The 19,907-nt window shown below is 37.3% G+C and overlaps 1 protein-coding gene across 1 annotated transcript in view; it reads left to right on the top strand.

The window, feature by feature from the left end:
* The window catches only part of IL1RAPL2 (interleukin 1 receptor accessory protein like 2), a 51,413-nt gene that overhangs the window by 3,898 nt on the left and 27,608 nt on the right, over nt 1-19,907 (top strand). The window contains 1 exon segment of the mRNA XM_028523395.2: nt 7,447-7,590. Coding sequence (XP_028379196.2) covers nt 7,447-7,590 — 144 coding nt within the window.

Below are 19,907 nucleotides of genomic sequence, written 5' to 3'. Positions count from 1 at the left end.
TGTCTATTCAATAACTATTAACAATTCTACCTTCACTTGTTGTTAATCTAATCCCTTATTTCCCCTCCCTATACGCTGATACTCTAATTTCCTTCTCCATCACCATCACCATCCTTCCAGTTCAGTCTAAAATCATTTCAGTCATCCTTAACTTCTTTTTTCTACTCATATGTTATATCTAGTCCACCAGCAAGTATCATGGCCCAACTTTAAAAATATACCCAGAGAAACACCAATCCAAAAGAACCTATGCACCCCAATGTTCATAGCAGCACAGTTTACAATAGACAAGTGTTGGAAGCAACCTAGGTGCCCACCAGTAAATGAATGGATCAAAAAACTATGGTACATTTACACAATGGAATTATATGAAGCAGAAAGAAAGAAGGAGTTCCTACCCTTTGCAACAGCATGGATGGAACTGGACAGCATTATGCTAAGCAAAATAAGCCAGGCAGTGAAAGACAAATACCATATAATCTCACCTTTAACAGGAACCTAATCAAAAAAACCAACAAACAAGCAGAATATAATCCAGACACTGAAATTGAGAACAGGCTGACAGTGACCAGAGGGGAGAGGGGAGGGAATTTCAGGGGAAAAGGGGAAAGGTTTGCAGGAACAATTATAAAGGACACGTTAACAATAACAAGGGGGGATGGAAATGGGAGGGAGGTGGGGAAGGCTGGGGGGTGGGCTGGAATGGGGGAAAAGACAGAAAACTGTACTTTAACAACAATTAAAATGCATGCGCGCGCGCACACACACACACACACACACACACACTCTCCAACACCTTTCCTCACCTTCACTGTTACCACCCTAGCCTGAGCCAACAGCATCAATTGCCTGGCTCACTGCAATAGCCTCCTAATTGGTCTCTCTGCTTACCCCGTCTTTCCTTACAGTCTATTATTATAGAAGACAGAATAATCTTTTTATATGTAAGTCAGATCATACTATTTTTCTAATCAGAGCCATCCAATTACACAACCCCACTGTTACACTTGCTAGTCCACCAACAAGTCTCATGGCCCAACTTCAAAAATATACCCAGAGAAACACCAATCCAAAAGAACCTATGCACCCCAATGTTCATAGCAGCACAGATTTAGAATAAATTCTGAAATCATTGTCATGACCTAAAGGCATGACACAATCTGTTGTAACTTCTAATCTTATTGTTTATGTCAATCTGCCTCAAACATCACATGCACTAGCCTCTTTTCTTTTTATTTCCCACCTATTTAGAGGGTACGATTTGATAGCTTTTAGTATAGACAGAGATATGTACATCAGCCACCTGAAAAAGAAACATTATGCCCTTTAGGTACCATTTCCCTCCCCATACCTTTCAGACCCAGGCAACCCCATTTCTCATCCTCACAAAGCACAATCCTGGCTCATGGTTTCTACTGTTGATGTTTCCTCTGCCTGGGACATTTTCTCCCAAGCTATTCCCATGACTCATTCCCTCTTTTCATACAGGTCTCTGCTTAAATATTACCTACTTGATAGGGGTTCCATGGCCACCCTATATCAAATAATATTACTCACCAATCTCTTTTTTAAAAAATAATTTAGCTTTATGGGGGTAAAATTGACAAAATTGTAAGGTATAAAAATGTACAATGTGATGACTTGATATGTATATACATTGTAAAAGGATTTCTCCATTGAGGTAATTAACACATCCATCACCTCACATATTTACATTTTGTAAGCACATTTATGTTATAGGCTCTTAACACATTTCAACTATACAATATAGTGGTATAAACTATAGTCATCATGTTATAGTCATGCAGATTCTCAGTCCCTATTTATCTAATAACTAAAAATTTATATATTTTAACCAATCTTCCCCTATTCCTTCCCCCACCACCCAGCCACTGGAACCACTTTTCTACTCTCTGTTTATATGACTTCAGCACTGTTTTTTTAGATTTCACATAAAAGTGATACCATACAGTAAAGTATTTATAATTCTATGTCTGGCTTATTTCACTTAGCATAATTCTTCCAGGTACCTCCATATTGTAACAAATGACAGGATTTTCTTTTTTTAAGTCTGATTAATACTCCATCATATATATATATATATATATATATATATATATATATACATAAAAATTTTTCTTGATCCACTCATTTGTTGATGAACTACACATCATGCTTTTTACCCTCTAACTTGGCTCTGTATTTGTTTATTGTATTCACTTTTATTTGATATTACATTACATGTCTGTTTGCTTCTTGTCTCCCCCTACCACCAGAATGTAAACTATGACAACAAGGGTTGCCCTGGTTGGTGTGGCTCAGTGGGTTAAGTACCACCTGCAGGCCTGCAAATCAAAAGGTCACTGGTTTGATTCCCAGTCAGGGCACATGCCTGGGTTTCAGACCAAGTCCTCAGTTGGGGGCATGAAAGAGGCAACCAATTTAGGTTTCTCTCACACATAAATATTTCTTTCCCTCTCTTTCTGCCTCCCTCCCATTCTGTCTAAAAAAAATAAAAACCTTTAAAATATATATCAGAAGATTCTAATGACAGATTGACATAGACAATAAGATTAGAAATTACAACAGGTTGTGTCATGCCTTTAGGTCACGACAATGATTTCAGATTTTATTCTAAGTGTAACTTGTCAGGAAAGAGGAATCCTATTGAAACAACAAGCATGGGAAGAATTGGATAGATCATGTATCATTCCTCCATTATAGCCTATAATCTCCAACCTTCAAAATAAAAAAAAATACTTGTTTTCTCTTATTTACTGCTATATTCTTAGTTCATAGAACATAGTAAGTGCTCAGAAATACTTACTGGGTGAAAATGCTCTTCCTACAGGATCAACACAATAAGATGGTAGATGGATAACAGGGATTGGATTGGTAAAGAGAGTATTTATCTGTGATCTTGTCTTGATTAGTGTCTGCCCTGGGTTATGTATGTGCATTCTGTTTTTTTAACTAAGCATATTTTATTTGTTATGCAATTACAGTTGTCCCATTTTTCCCTCTGCCTTCCTCCATCTGATACCCCCATTTCCTCCAAAGACAGTCACTTTCCAGATTGGGGGTTTAAAATTAAAAGACCTCAGGGACCAGGCAGATACTATTTTTTTTAAAACAAAGGCTGGATACTAGAAATAACAAAACACAGAATATATGTCTTATTTTAAAGAGGCAGTTACTACTCCTTTCTAGAATATTACTGCCATGTTTTCTGGAATGTGATTCCAGGGATATGAGGACTTCAGAGCTTTCAAGTGAAGCTAAAAAGCTGGATATAAAAAAGTCATTTGATTTTTAAATATTAGTATCCATCTTGTTGAAACATTATATGGGCAAAACCCTTTTTTTTTGCTCAAAATGTATCAGTTTTCACTCTGTGTTTTATGTAGAAATTAAAAGTCTTCATTGTGCTTTGTAAAAATTGTAAATGGCGAAGTTCATCTTCCTTTAATCTATTTTCCTTAGCGGATCTCTACAATGGTGGGGTTCCAGGAAAATAAAAAGCATTATGGCCATGTTCCAACTTTTTTAGTCAGACAGAGGTCTGACTGGTCTTGTGAAACTTCAGATACTTCCTTTGGAGATGAACATTTCAGGGTTTATTACATCATACTTTAGACTTAGTGGCCACAATGTTTCCACCTGGAATAGGAGAATGGTTTGTTTTAGGGAATAATAACTTCCTAATGCACTAAAACTAAAATATTAAAAATTACTTAAGTGATCATTATGAAGAAGAAACATTTAATGAAACATTTGATGAATCCTTTCATAATCTGAAATGCCTTTTTAAAACATGAAAACTCATGTGTAATACATCTAACGCATAGGGTCAGGCTTTCTCCAAGCAAGATGTCTTACCTATGCAACTTCTACCTGCACTACCACTTCCTCACTCTCTGATAAACTATTTGACAATAAGTACAACTAACTTTTTAGTAAGATGTTCACTCTACTTTGTGTGTGTGTGTGTGAAACAAGTCTCTGAATTTAAGCTAAAGAAATTCTGATTGTTGCTTCTCTATGAATACTCTCTTCCCCACAATGTTAGGCATATCACTGAACACTGAATCTCTGTCTCTCTTTATCTCTCTGCCCCTCTCTCTTTAGTACCTTTTTCTTTTTATTCCCAGTGCTACCATTCCAGCTTGAAAACACAACCTCTCTAGAAAACCCTCAGGTACAATCTCCTAACCCGATTCCCAACTTTTGAGCAAACTCAAAACATTTCTTACCTTCCCCCTCTCCAGTCCCTTGGCTTCAGATGTTATTTGTCATAGACTATGTTACCTGATCTTTGTGTTCAATGTGAAAAAATGGTTGGGTTCAAACCAAAAAGGTTGAAAAGTACTAAACTTGAACTTTAGGTGCCTATAAAAAGTTACAATCCCATAAACATTTGCTGTTCTGGCTATAGCTATTCTTGTGAAGTGTATATAAGATATAGTACAAATATGACTTTCACCTTCTTAGTCAGGAAATGATCCTAGAAATATAGGCCCTACTGAGATGAACAATGGAAGTTGGAAAAAGAAGACAAAAAAAAAAAGCCAGATGTCATCTGTGTGATGACAATTCTGCCCTCTGATTATAGAATACCTGTTTCCCTTTTTAATGTGACTGCCTGAGCTGAATCAAAGAATACTGGTGGAGTCTCAGGAACTAGGTTTACAGTTTTCAACATAAACAGCCATCATTAGGTAATATATTTCACAGGCATTTTTATAAAATGAGCCCCAAAACCACAAAGGTACTTTTCACACCATGGTTTTCTCCCATAAATTTACAACTGAAAAAGGTGTCTGCTAACTGAGAGCACAAATTATTCCTGATGCTGAAGTTTTCCATCTACCTAATAGTAGCTTTACTCTGTAAATAACATAGAAATTGCTGAAAATTTCCATTCAATTACTTTGAAAACAGAAGAAAGGTGTTTTGACCAAAGAAAGACAGAGAAAGTGTGAGAGAGAAAGCAAAAGCAAGAGAGAGATCAATTTGTTGTTCCACTTATTTATGCATTTATTGGTTGATTATTGTATGTGCATGTGTGTCCTGACCAGGATTGAACTCACAACCTTGGTAACCTCTAACTAACTGAACTACCCAGACAGGGCTTCGTGGTTTAATTTTCAAATTGACTACATTTTGCAGTAGGTAGAAGAGAGACAGATTCCAATTTCCTGTCCCTACTTGGTATGTGTCCCTCGTTATGTTCCTTATTAACACATTTTGTCCCTTACAGTAGCTTGACTTCCTTCCTTTTTATACCCTTCCCCCTCTCTCCTTACTCAAAAAGAGTGACATTTATTTATGTTTCTTACATTTCCACTCAGTGACTCTTTTTCTAGATAGGAGAATCTGCAGTTTAATTAGTCTTTTATTATATTTATTTATTGGTTCCATTTTTCTTTTTTATTGTTATTCAAGTACAGTTGTGTCCATTTCACCCCACCTCAGCCCCCTGCCCCACCCATCTCTGCCTCCCACCCTCAGTGACTCTCTTTACTGCCCGTGCTATCTCTGGCCACCACCATCTCCCATCTCACTCCAGTTCTTTTCCAAGATCAAATTCCCTCTCTCCTCATGAAACCTAAAACTTTCCTTCATATTTTTTAACTCCAGGAATCCCCTCTTTCCTCCCTAATACAGCTACAGCATTCTTCAGTACCTTCTAATGAAGTGCCTGAAATCTCAGTCCTTTAATTCTACCTGGGGGATTGTAATTTAGCTTCTTTTCTTGAAATTGAAAGGGCAAAAGAGCCAAGATTCACTGTAAGTTGTGTGTTGAGAAACACTAGCAACATGAAAGAATGGGGAGAAGACTTTCCTTTGTCATTTTCCATGATGGAGCTTATAAATCTGTGATGTAATAAGAAGTCTTGAATTTGAAGTTAGGATATCTAGGCCCAAGTCCCATCTTGGCCACTTCTTAAGTGTATGATTTTGGGTAAGTGTATTATTAAACTACTGAATCTTGGATTCTTCATCTATACATTTGGGCCAACAATTCTTGCCCTAAAGGATTACTTAGATAATAGATAAAGTAGTTGAAATTTTTATCTATAAAATATATCACGTGTAGTATATATTATATATGTTTTTCTTAATATTAACCTTAATTGTTATATTGAGCATGACTAATTTCTCTTAAGCAATAAGCCTATATTGAAACAAGGGACATTCTCAAGGGGTTGTTGATGATATGATTGTCAAGAGACCTTAAACACTTGCAATCTCTCAGGGTCATAAATTTTATTTTAATGATGTCCCATAATTGATCCATCCAGGGAGGCTGATTGATACAAACCAAACTCATAAGTTACTGATGTATAAACTAGAATGCTACTCCCTTTTCCAGTTTCTAGTTACATGGTAAACTGAATTAATAAAAGAGTCACTTGGTAATTATACAATTATATTAAGGGGAAGTTAGCTAAATATGTATATCCCTGTCCCCCAATAGAAAATATGCCACTAGTCTGATGTATTTTAGATTCAGCATTTCTGCTCTAGACATTGCAGAATTCACATTCTAAATTCTCTTCTGACTTCCTATTTCTTTAAATTTCATGATACTCATTTGATGATACACCCTAGATTTCTTAATATTACTAATTAAGCTACAGTTAAGTCCATATTCCCTGAGCCTGGGATACATCATGAATCCTACCATTATGTGTTGATTTAATTGTTCCAACTCTAAAAGACTTAAGGATGCACCACTGGAGCAGCCTAAGGCTACTCTCAGGTTTCCTGGTGCTGAAAAGCCAAAGTGATTAGCTTGGATATTTCATTTTCATTCTCTTTCATCCTCTTGAGGTACATTATATTACATATATATTATAGTCATTTATTCAGATAAATAAGGAAAATGAATAAGCTAATTCCCCCCCCCCCACCCTGTTTACCTTCTATTGGATTATGTTCTCCTAGGGTAAAATGAAACAGTTAAATCCTATAAGCTCATTAGATTTTATTTGACTCTGATACTAATTTTATGATGCTTCCCTGTAGAAGAATAGGGTCAGTGGCCTGAAAAGTACTACATTGTAATCTTTTTGAGCCAGTAAGATAATTTAACAGAAACAATAAAATCTTGGCCTTGGACTCAGAAAAAGGTAGCTCTAACAGTTTCCTGAAGCACATCTAAATAAAAAGTATGTATAGGAGATCTAGATGTGTTCAAACAAAATTGAGAATGACATTTCTTTGTATATAGACTTACCAACTAGAACATTTAGAATAGACACAATTTTACATGTATTTGAGTTACACAAACATATCAAGAACAAAGCTACTTACTGCATTAAGCAAGAATCTTGTGGAAGGAAAACAGATTGTGTTGTACATCTTATAGACAAGAATTATAATCTGATCACAAGAATGGCTAATTTGATTACCTTTTCCTGTTTGTTTTGTTTGTTCCAGATTTTATCTACAAAATTGAGCTTGCAGGAGGTGTGGAAACAATCTTCCTCCTCCTTGTACTGCTCGTGGTCATCTACAAATGCTACAACATTGAACTGATGCTTTTCTACAGCCAACATTTTGGAGGTGATGTAAATACTGATGGTAAGCTGTCTCTGATTGTTAAAATTTAGTTAAAGGTATGAAACTGTAATTGTGTAGAAAGGTGTTCCTATTCTTAGGAGATACTTGAACATGAAATGTTATTTAGACTTTAAGGATTATGGCTAATGGAATTTACCCTCAAATAATTCAGAAAACTTTCATGCTTTGAGAAAGAGAGCAAAGAGGAAAATATTAACAACAGTAGATGATCTGGGTAAAGGATATATGAATTTTGAAATAGCTTTATTTTTGTAATGTTCTTGTATGTTTGAAATTATTTCCAAATAATAAACAGTTCAACAAGGAGACAGACATTGGTTGGTCAGAAGATAGAAAAATGCTGTCAAAGCTCTTCATCTTACTAAAGAATAAATAAAAAATCAATTTTACTTTAGAAAATTTTAATTTAGATATAGACAAACTTAGCCATTCTTTTAAAATTAAATTTACTGGAGTGACACCGGTTAGTAAGATTACATAGGTTTCAAGCCTATCTTTCTATGATACATGAACTGTATATTGCATTGCATGCCCAACATACAAAGTCAAATCATCTTTTATCACCATATATTTGACCCCTGTTACCCTTTACGAACCCCAACCCCTTCTCTCTGGTAACTATAACACAATTACTTGTGTCTATGAGTTTTTACTTGTTTGTTTTCTTGTTTGTTCATTTGTTGCTTTCAGTTTTATATCTCACATGAATGAAATCACATGGTTAACTTTTTCTGACTTATGTTGTTTAGCATGATATTCTCAAGTTTCATCCAAGTTGTCAGAAATGGTATATTTCATCTTTTCATATGGCTGAGTAGTGTTCCATTGTGTATATATATCACATCTTTTAAATTTTAATTTTCTATTTTTAATTATTTTATAGTTCAATTACAGTTGTGTGCATTTACTTGCCACCACACCGCCCCTAACACAAACATCCCCACTTCCCTCCCGTGCTTCCACCCACCCTTGGTTAGTCCATGTGCCCTATATAGATGTTTGTGAAAATCTTTTCCCCTTATCTCCATTATCCCCTCTCACCTTCCCTCTGGTTACCATCATTTTGTTCTTAATTTCAATGTATCTGGTTATATTTTGCTTGATTGTTTGTTTTGTTGATTAGGTCCCATTTAAAGGTGAGATCATATGGTATTTGTCTTTCATTGCCTGGCTTATTTCACTTAGCATAATGCTCTCCAGTTCCATCCATGCTGTAGTAAAGTTAGGAGCTCCTTCTTTCTTTCTACTGCATAACATTCAATTGTGTAAATGTACCAGAGTTTTTTGATCCACTCCTTTACTAATGGGCATTTAGGTTGCTTCCAGCACTTGGCTATTGAAAATTGTGCTGCTATGAACATTGGGGTGCATAGGTTTTTTGGATTGATGTTTCAGGGTTCTTAGGATATAGTCCCAGCAGTGCAATTGCTGGGTAAAAAAGGCAGTTCCATTTTTAGTTTTGTGAGGAAATTCCACACTGTTTTCCACGGTGGCATTCCCAGTCTGCATTCCCATCAACAGTGCACTAGGGTTCCCTTTTCTCTACATCCTCTCCAACGGTTGTATGTTGATTTGTTTGTGATGGTCATTTTCACTGGTGTGAAGTGGTATCTCGTGGTTTTGATTTGCATCTCTTTGATGGCTAGTGATGCTGAGCATCTGTTCATATGTCTCTGGGCACTCTGTATGTCCTCCTTGGAGGAATGTCTGTTCAGGTCATATGCCCATTTTTTAATTCTGTTGTTTTTCTTCCTGGAATGGAGTGGTGTGAGTTCTTCATATATTTTGGAGATCAAACCCTTTTCTGAGGTATCATTGGCAAATATATTTTCCCATATATTTGGTTCTCTTTTAATTTTAATGCTCTTTTCTTTAGACATGCAGAAGCACATCTAAATTTTAATTTTGATGCAATTCCATTTGCTTATTTTTTCCTTTATGTCTCTTGCTCTGGGAGACATATCAGTGAAAATATTACTGCATGGAATGTCTGAGATTTTCCTGCTTATGTTCTCCTCTAGGACTTTAATGTTTCACAAATTGTATTTATGTCTTTTATCCACCTTGAATTTATTTTTATGTATGGTGTAAATTGGTGATCAAGTTTCATTTTTTGCATGTAGCTGTCCAGCTCTCCCAACACCATTTGCTGAAAACGCAATTTTTCCTCCATTTTATATTTCTGCACAATTTGTCAAATATTAATTGACGATAGAGACTTGGGTTTATTTCTGGGCTCTCTGTTGTGTTCCATCAGTCTATGTGTCTGTTCTTATGCCAGGGCCAGGCTGTTTGGACTACAGTGGCTTTGTAATACAGTTTGATATCAGTTATTGTGATCCCACCTAATTTCTTCTTCCTGCACATAATTGAGCAGGTATTCAGGGTCATTTACAGTTTCATACAAATTTTTCAAATGTTCTGTATGTGTAAAATTTGTCATTGGTACTTTAATAGGCATTGCATTCAATCTATATATTACTTTGGGTAATATGGACATTTTGATGATGTTAATTCATCCAATCCATGAACATGGCACAATCTTCCATTTGTGTGTGTATTCTTTAATTTCTCTCTTCAGAGTTGTGTAGTTTTCTGAGCACAGGGCTTTTACTCCTTAGATAGGTTTATTCCTAGGTATTTTATTCTTCTTGTTGTTATATCAAAGGGGATTTCTTCTCCTGATTTCTGTTTCTGATATTTCATTATTGGTGTACAAAAATGTCTTTGGTTTCTGAGTATTGATTTTGTATCCCACTGTTTTGCCAAATTCATTTATCAGGTCATGCAGTTTTTGGTGGAGTCTATAGGATTTTCTATGTATACTATCACACCATCTGCTAACAATGACACTTTTGCTTCCTCCTTTCCCATTTGGATGCCTTTTATATTTTTTCCTTGTCTGATTTCTGTGACTAGCACTTCTAATACTATGTTCAATAGAAGTGGTGAAAGCAGACATCCTTGACTTGTTCATGATCTTACTGAAAAAGTTTTTGGTTTATGCTCATTGTATATGATGTTGGCTTTAGGTCTCTCATTTATGATCTCTATTATGTTAAGGAATGACCCCATTGTCCCACTTTGCTTAATGTTTTTTATCATAAATGAGTGCTGTACATTATCAAATGCTTTTTTCACATCTATTGATATGATCATATCATTTTTGTCTTTCACACTATTTGATATATTACATTGATTGATTTGTGAATATTTTACTATCCTTTCATCCCTGGGATGAATCCCACTTCATCATGGTGTATGATCTGTTTAATGAATTGCTGGATGCAGTTTGCCAATATTTTATTCAGTATTTTAGCATCTATGTTCATCAGTGATATTGGCTATGGTTTTCTTTCTTTGTTGTCTTTATCTGGTTTTCGGATTAGGATGATGCTGGTTTCATAAGAAGAGTTTGGGAGTCTTCCATCTTCTTGGATTTTTTGGAATTGTCTGTGAAGAATAGGGGTTAGCTCTTCCTTAAATGCTTTGTAAAATTCTCCTATGAAACCCTGTGGTCCAGGGCTTTTGTGTGCTGGAGGTTTTTTTTATTACTCCTTCAGTTTCACCTGCTGTTATTCAGTCTTCTCAGGCTTTCTGCTTTTTTAAAATTCAGTTTTGGGAGATCATATTTTTCTAGAAATTTGTCCATTCCACCTAGGTTTCAAAATTTGTTGTCATATAGTTCTTCGTATTAATTTGTTATAATCTTTTGTATTTCTATAGTATCAATTTTAATCTCTCCTCTTTCATTTCTGATTGTGTTTATTTTGGTCCTCTCTCTTTTTCTTGATTAGTCTGCTTAAAACTTTGTCAATTTCTTTTCTCTTTTCAAAGAACCAGCACATGGATTCATTGATACTTAGAATCATTCTTTTGGTTTTTATCTCATTTAATTTTTCTCTGATTTTGGTTATTTCCTTCCTTCTGCTTGCTTTTGACTGTCTTTGCTGTTGTTCCTCCAGTTCTTGTAGGTGTAGAGTGTGGTTGTTTATTTGAAATGTTTCTATCTTTTTTAAGTAGGTTTGTATCACTATGAACTTCTCTCCCAGGAATGCCTTCGTTGTGTCCCATAAGTTTTGGGGTGTTGTGAGTTCATTTTCATTTGTTTCCAGAAACTTTTTGATTTCTTCCCTTATTTCATTCTTGACCCATTCATGGTTTAATAGCATGCTGTTCAATCTCCATGAGTTTGAGTGTTTTTGACTTTTTTCCTTGAGGTTGGTTTCTAGTTTCAGTCCTTTGTGGTCAGATAAAATGTTTGATATAATTTCAATTTTGTTGAATTAGTTAAGGCTTGTTTTGTGTCTTATCATGTGGTCTATCTTTGAAAATGCTCCATGTGCATTTAAAAAGGATGTATTTTGCTGCTTTTGGATGAAAGCTTATATATATATATATATCAGGTAAGTTCATTTGATCTAGTAAATTGTTCAATGCTGCAATATCTTTTTTGATATTTTGTTTAGAAGATCTATCCATTTTGACAGGGCAGTGTTAAAATTTCTTACTGTAATTGTATTGCTGTGAATATCTTTCTTGAAGTCCTCCAAGATTTTCCTTATATTATTGGGTGCTCCTAAGATGGATGCATGCATATTTATGATTTTTCAGTCTTGATAGATTCTTCCTTTGAGTATTATGAAGTGACCTTCTTAGTCTCTTTTTATGGCCCTTGTTTTAAAGTCTCTTTTGTTTGATATGAGTATTGCTCCCCTGGCTTATTTTTTCTGTTCATTTACTTGGAATATTTGTTTCCAATCCTTCAGTTTTAGTCTGTGTAGGTGTTTTGTTCTGAGGTGGGTCTCTTGTAGTAAGCATATGTGTGAGTCATAATTTCCTATCCATTCAGCTACTCTATGTCTTTTGATTGGAGCATTTAATACATTTATATTTAAGGTTATTATTGGTTAATAGGTATGCATTGTTATTTTCCTTTCTTTGTACCTGTGTTCCCCTACTTCTCATTCTTTTCCTTCCTTTTCTTAAAGCAGTCCCTTTAGCATTTCTTTCATTTCTGGTTTCATGGAGCTGTATTCTTTGAGGCTTCTTTTGTCTGGGAAACTCATTATTTGGCCTTCTATTTTAATTGAGAACCTTGCTGGATAGAGTAATCTTGGTTGCAGGACTTTGGTTTTCATTACATGTAATATTTCTTGCCATTCCCTTCTGGCTTGTAGCATTTCCATAAAGAAATCAGCTGCTAGACTTATCCAGGCTCCCTTGTATGTTACTTCCTGTTTCTCCCTTGCTGCCTTAAGATTCTTTCTTTGCCTTGTAATTGTGCCATTTTAATTATTATGTGTCTGAGTGGGCCTCTTTGGGTTCCTCTTTATTGGGGCTCTGTGTTCCTGGATTTGTGTGACTTTTTCTCTCATCAAATTAGGGGAGTTTCCCATTATTATTTTTCAAACAGGTTTTCTCTCCATTAATCTTCTTCTCCTTTTGTATCCCTATTAAACAAATATTATTACATTTCATGTTGTCCTGCAGTTCCCTTAACACCTCTTTGTTCTTTCTGAGTCTTTTTTCCTTTTCTTGCTCTTTCTGTTTTTTTTTTTCTACCTTATCCTCTACCTTGCTGACTTGATCCTCTGCTTCATCTAGCCTGCTTTTGATTCCTTCTACTGTGTTCTTCAGTTCAGAAATTGTATTCTTCACTTCCTCTTGGCTCTTGTTGATAGTTTGTATTTCCTTTTTCACGTTGATATACTTTGCAGTGAGTTCACCATCATTTCCCTGTAGTTTTTGGTAATTCTCAGTGAGCTCATTGAGCTTCCTTATAAGGATTTCTTTGAACTCAGTATCTGATAGTTGACTTGCCTCTATTTCATTTAGCATTCTTTCTGAGGCTTCCTCCTTTCCTTTCACTTTGGGTTTGTTTCTTTGTTTTTCCATTGTTTGTGAGACGGTTCTTGGTAGCTTCTGCTTCTTTAATTGATCTTTTCTGAGTCTCTGAGTTTTTGGTGTGAATTTCTATGCTAGGAGACCTTTGAGGTTCAGTGGTGCAGTCTCCTTGATCTCCCAAACTTGCTGATCTTGGGCTGTTGTTTATATTGGCTCTCTGGCTGTATTTAGGTTTTAATTGTTGTTCTGTCTTTCTTTGGTGGGTCCTTCCTTCCAGCTGGTTGACTGAGAGTCATGCTGCCCACCTCATCTTGTAAACTGTTGTTCAGGTATGCACAGTTTGTGTCAAAGCTGGTTCTTCTGTCTATCTGATGTTTTGAGGCTTCTCTCTCACTATTGTCAGTTCTTTGTTCTGAGTAATTTATCCCCTGTTTAGTTGTTATTCTAGTTGTTATTTAGTTGTTTAGTTGTTATTTCAGATTGGTCCTGGTTGGAGGTTAGTTTAGCTTCCACTCACTTTTCCACCATCTTATTTTGTTATGTGTTGATTGTTCCTTTGTTGGTGGGTTCTTTCTTCCTGAAGGTATATTGGTGTTCACAGCTCTCACCTACTATTGTATGTGATCAGGTGGAGGGGAAGGCAAAATGGATTAGGAAAGCAGGAATGTATTTATGGGATTTAAAGTACCAACACATAGAGAACAGATAGAAGATCCTTGGATAAGTATAGTGTTAACTGATATTTCATCCAACTAGATACTTTTTATAAAAGTTGAAAGAGAGATAAGTCTCTTGTTAGAGGGGAGGATGATTGTGAGCTGAATGCAGAAAACAGAGTGCTTTTGGGAGCTCAAATTATGAAATATAGTGAGAGTACAGGATACAAAATAGGCATAGTGTGTGAGAAAATAGAGTTAACCACAACACTAATAAAGCTCCCAAGATAGTGAAATGGGCTAAGATCTGAGAGGGGTGCTGTGTAGTATTTACAATTATATGGAACAACATATAATTATTGTATTTTTTACAGTAATACTAGACCAACAATAATATAACAGGAACTACATGACCTAGAGTAGTGGGCTATTGGAACACAAGTGAAGGGAAAGAAGGAAAATTAAAATACACTATGAAAGAGAGAACAAGGAAAACCAGTAAAACAATGCAATTAAACAAATAAAATGAAGAAAACTAAGCAGAAAGAATAAAAATTAAAAAGCACTAATAAAATAAAAGAAGTTAAAATAATGAAAAATAATAACAATACAAATAAACAATAATATGCAAGTTCTCTGGAATAGCAAAATGAAATTTGTCTCAGTTTCTTAGTTGTTGGGATTAGCCTTATGTTCCCTCTTTGGGTCTGTCTCTGGATCTCTCACAACTCCAGGTCTTATTGTCTCACTTGGGAAAAAAATGGAAAAAAAAATGGCTCCTCCTGTATTTAAACCCATCGAGTGAGTTCTGCTGGTCTTTTTGTATGCTACATACTGAGGTGGGTTGGGCTTTCTCCTTTCCTATGGTTTTGTGAGGATTAAGGCCAGGTCTGGGCCACATCTTCAGAGTTGCCCAGCCTCCAGCCCAGGTCCTCTGTGCACTGCCAGATCCCCACTGTCTGTCTGCACTAGGCCAGTGCCTTCAATCCACCAGTTGTGCTGTCCTTGATGTACACCAGTTAGGGGAAACTCACACACCACCTTCTCCCTCTTTGGGGTCCTAGGTGCTATGTATTCTCAATGTCTCTTCAGGGTAGTTCAGCTCCCCTACTGAGTTAAGTCTTTCTGGGGACTGCTAACTCCCTGAGTCCTGCTGGTTTCCTCTGCAAGGGGTGCCTCTGCCTTCCTTTTAGTCAGCAAGTCTGGAAGCAAGACAGCTGGGCCTGGGGCAAGGCTGCCACTTTGTGAAGTTCTAGTGGGGACTCAGCTGCTAGAACATCAGGGAAAGGGTCATGGCCAAGGTTGGGGAAGCTCCAGCAGGGGTGGGCATGCAGCCTCAGTCACTGCAGGGGCATGGGTGCAGCCCGGTTGTGGCAGTGATGGGGTTATGGCTGGGACTGTGGGGGCTGCTGCTGTGGGAGAGTTGCCTAAACAGCAACTGTAAGCCTTTTTTAAAATAAAATCCTCCTGTTCAAGCCTGCCACTCTTAACAAATACTCAGCCTGTCATACAGCCCAACTTTCCAACCAGATTGGAGGCTCTCTGGGTCAGGGTCTGTCACAACCCAACTCTTCTCCCTTCTCCAGATGTCACCTAGCTCCCTAATTTCTCTGGAAAGACCCAGCCGGCATCCACAGTCCCAGTAGCTGAACACCACCCCTGCGCATCTCCCACTTCATCTTGATTCTCTCCAGTGACTTCAAGCATCCAGGTCCATCCTAGTGCCATTCTGTCCTCTCTTTTAGGCAGGGGAGGGGCATGCTGATTTGGTTCTGGTCCAAGGATCCTTTGGCAGGTGCCAGCAGGCACCAGGCCATGGGCTGCAGCAGCCCTGGTCCCCTTGCTGGTCCCAGAGACCTTACCATCCCAAAGCAATCTCCTTACCAGCTGTTTTTCATGTCCTCTACAATTTTGGCCTCCAACCTTCATATATGCTGGAATTCTATTTGCTATTCATTCTGTTCCTCAGAAGATATGCTAGGTGTTTCACCTGTGTGCAGGATGAGTGTGCTCTGCTACTACCTACCTCTCTGCCATCTTTCAACCCAAATCTTAAGTGATTATCCATAGGTATGCATTTATTACCACTGTATTTCTTTATAATTATTTGGTTTTATTTTTCTTTCTTCTTATGAAAGAATTCCCTTTAACATTTTTTTGTAATACTCATTTGTTGGTAATGAACTCCATTGATTTTTTTTTAAGTCTGGGAAGCTCTTTATTTCTCCTTCAATTTTATTTTATTTCTTTGTATTTTACTGATTATGCTACTACTACAGTTGTCCCAATTTTCCCCCTTCAACCTCCCCCACCCAGCACCCCCCACTCCCTCAGGGCCCCCTACACCTTTGTTCATGCCCATGAGTCATGCATATAAGTTCTTTGGCTATTCCATTTCCTATACTGTAATTTACATCCATGTGGGTATTGTGTAACTACCAGTTTGTACTTCTTAATTCCCTCACCTCTTCACCCATTTCCTTAAACTCCTCTCCCATCTGACAACCATCAAAATGTTCTCCATATCCATGATTCTGTCTCTCTTCTTGTTTTCTTAGTTTGTTTTTTAGATTCAATTGTTGATAGTTATGTATTTATTACCATTTTATTGTTCATAGTTTTGATCTTCTTTTTCTTAAATAAGTCCCTTTAACATTTCATATAATAATGGTTTGGTGATGATGAACTCCTTTAGTTTGTTCTTGTCTGGGAAGCTCTTTATCTGCCCTTCCATTCTGAATCATAGCTTTGCTGGGTAGAGCAATCTTGGCTATAGATCCCCCTTTTCATCACTTTGAATATTTTTTGTCAATCCCTCTTGCCCACAAAGTTTCTTTTGAGAAATCAGCTGGAAGTCTCATGAGAACTCTCCTGTAGGTAAGTAACTGCTTTTCTCTTGCTTGTTTAAGTTTCTCTCTTCATCTTAAACCATTCGCATTTTAATTATAATGTATCTTGGTGTGGCCCTTTTGCATCCGTCTTCTTTGCGACTCTGCATTTTCTGGACTTGCATGTCTATTTCCTTCACCAAATTAGGAATGTTTTCTTTCATTATTTTTTCAAATAGATTTCCAATTTCTTGTTCTTTCTCTTTTCCTTCTGGCATCCCTATGATGTGTATGTTGGTACACTTGCAGTTGTCCCAGAGGATCCTTACACTATCCTTATTTTTTGGAGTATTTTTTCTTCTTGCTTCTCTGATTCGTTGTTTTTTTGCTTCCGCATATTCCAAATCATTGATTTGATTCTTGGCTTCATCCACTCTCCTGTTGATTTCCTGTAAATTGTTCTTCATTTCAATTAGTATATCCTTCATTTCTAGCTGGATGTTTTTTATGCTCTTGATGTACTCACTAAATTTCTTGAGCATCCTTATAACCAGAGTTTTGAACTCTGCCTCTGATAGATTATTTATCTCCATTTTTTTTTTTTAGTTATTTTTCTGGAATCTTGATCTGTTCTTTCATTAGGGCAATGTGTCTTTGTCTCCTTATTTTGGCAGTGTCTCTGAGTTTGTTTCTATGTATTAGGTAGAGCTTCTTTGGCTCTGTGTCTTGGTAGTATGGCCTAATGTAATAGGCGTCTTGTGTGGTCCAGTAGTATAGCCTTCCCTGTTATGCAAGCTGGGTGCTTAAGGTATTCTCTTCTTGTGTGCTGAGTACACCCTTTTCTTGTGGTTGAGCCTTGGTTGTTGTTGGAAGGTCAATGGGTGGAATTCAGCCAGTCCACTCAGCTACAAGGACTCACAATGACCACTGACTACCAAACTCCACCTTCTGTGGAGGATCAGATGTGCAGGGGCCCACTCCACAGGGCAAGACTTACTTCAGCAGGGCTCTGGAACCCACTGAGTCCATAACTTGAGAGTGTTGCTTTTGTAGGTGGTTGGGTGGTGATGCTCCAGTATTGTCTATAGCTGTCCATTGGATGTGCAGCCTCTAGGATTTCCCATGTGGTGCAGGCAATGTCAGCAACCAGGTGTAATCTGTCTGGGGCCACTTGGAATAAGCTATAAAGTGATTTTCAGATATGCTGGGCTTAGACATGCCCAAGGATGGGCTGACTGTGAACTGAGGCCAGCTGCTACTACTGCTGGGTCTGGGGCCAGTTAGCAAGAGGTATTGGGGACTCACTGAGGTCAGTTGCTGTTTGTTTGAGAAGACTTGAGAAAATCTGAAGCATGTGCCAAAACAAGCCATTCGTATGGAAAAGCCACTGGTAACAGCTTGGGTAGACCCTTAAGTTGGGTGAGTCAGAGCCTCTGGGAATCAACAGTGCAGGCCAAATGGTGTGAGCCAGGTTGATGGAGTCTGAGATATGGCACCGACCTTCCAGCTCTGTGGATCTGTATAAGGTGAGCTCATAAAAGGAAGAATGGCCTCTGTTAGCAGTTCTGTCTGGGAGAAAGCTGTCCCCCAGAACTTGCCCTCATGCTAGACACTTCAGTTCCTCCACATATGCCACTGGTGCCTTTCAAGCAGCTATCCCAATGATAGAGCTTAAAGGGCATGAGTCTGAGTAAGCCCGTGTTGGGCCCTTTGAAAACAACTGCTTGGGAATACAGCAGTTTCTTCCATTAACTAAATCCCCACTGGTTTGTACAGCCAAAAGTTATGGGGACTTATCCTCCTAGCACTGGAACCATGGGCTAGGGAGCCTAAGTATGAGGCTGAGACTCTTTGTTCCTGAGATATTTCTCCATAATTTATCCACCATACATGGGTGTGGGACCAGCCTATTCCACATCTCTGCATCTCTGTCTTCCTACCAATGTGGATGGATATGGTTTCTTTAATTCCATAGTTGTCAGACTTCCATTCAACTTTATTTCTCTCCTTCAATTAAATGATATCCTTGCTGGGTAAAGTAGTCTTGGTTACAGATCCTTGCTTTTTTAAAAATTGATAGTCTATTATAGTTGTCCCAATTTTTCCTTCTATGCTCTCCTCCATCCAGCTCCTCTCCTGCTCCCACAGTCAATCCCCACACTGTTGTCCATGTCCATGGGTCATTCATACATGTTCTTTCACTAGTCCCTTCCCCTTCTTTCCACCATTAACCCCTTCTTTCCTCCCCTCTGGCCTCTGTCATTCTGCTCCATGTTTCCACATCTATGGTTCTATTTTGCTCATTAGTGTATTTTGTTCATTAGATTTAGATGAGTGGATTAAAAAAACTATGGTCTATTTACACAATGGAATACTACAGAGCAGAAATAAAGAAGAAATTTCTACCTTTTGCAACAGCATAGTTGGAACTGGAGAATATTATGCTAAGTGAAATAAGCCAGTCAGTAAAAGACAAATACCATACATGGATCCTTGTTTTTTATCACTTTGAATAATTTGTGCCAATCACTTCTGGCCTGAAATATTTCTGATGATAAGTCAGCTGACAGTCTTATGGGAGCTCCCTTGTAGGTAAATCACTGTCTTTCTCTTACTGATTTTAAGATTCTTTTTGTGTCTTTAACATTTGCCATTTTAATTATGATGTATCTTGGTGTAGGCATCTTTGGGTTTATCTTGTTTGGGACTTTGTTATTCCTGCACTTGTGTGTCTTTTTTCTTCACTTGTTAAGGAAGTAGTCATTCATTCTTTCTTCAAATAGGTTCTCAATTCTTTGTTCTACCTTTTCCTTTTCTTGGTACCCTTAAGATGCAGATGTTGTTGGGCTTCATGTTGTCCCAAAGGTCCATTAAACTCCTCTCAATTTTTATTATTTTTATTTTTTCTGTTCTGATTGTATGTTTTCTATTACCTTGACTTTAAATCTCTGATTTAACCCTCTGCTTCATCTAACCTGCTGTTTAT

The sequence above is a fragment of the Phyllostomus discolor genome, chromosome X (assembly GCF_004126475.2).
Source record: "Phyllostomus discolor isolate MPI-MPIP mPhyDis1 chromosome X, mPhyDis1.pri.v3, whole genome shotgun sequence".
In the NCBI taxonomy this organism is placed as follows: domain Eukaryota; kingdom Metazoa; phylum Chordata; class Mammalia; order Chiroptera; family Phyllostomidae; genus Phyllostomus; species Phyllostomus discolor.
The sequence above is the reverse complement of the archived record's forward strand: the minus strand, read 5'-3'. Positions and strand labels throughout refer to the sequence as shown.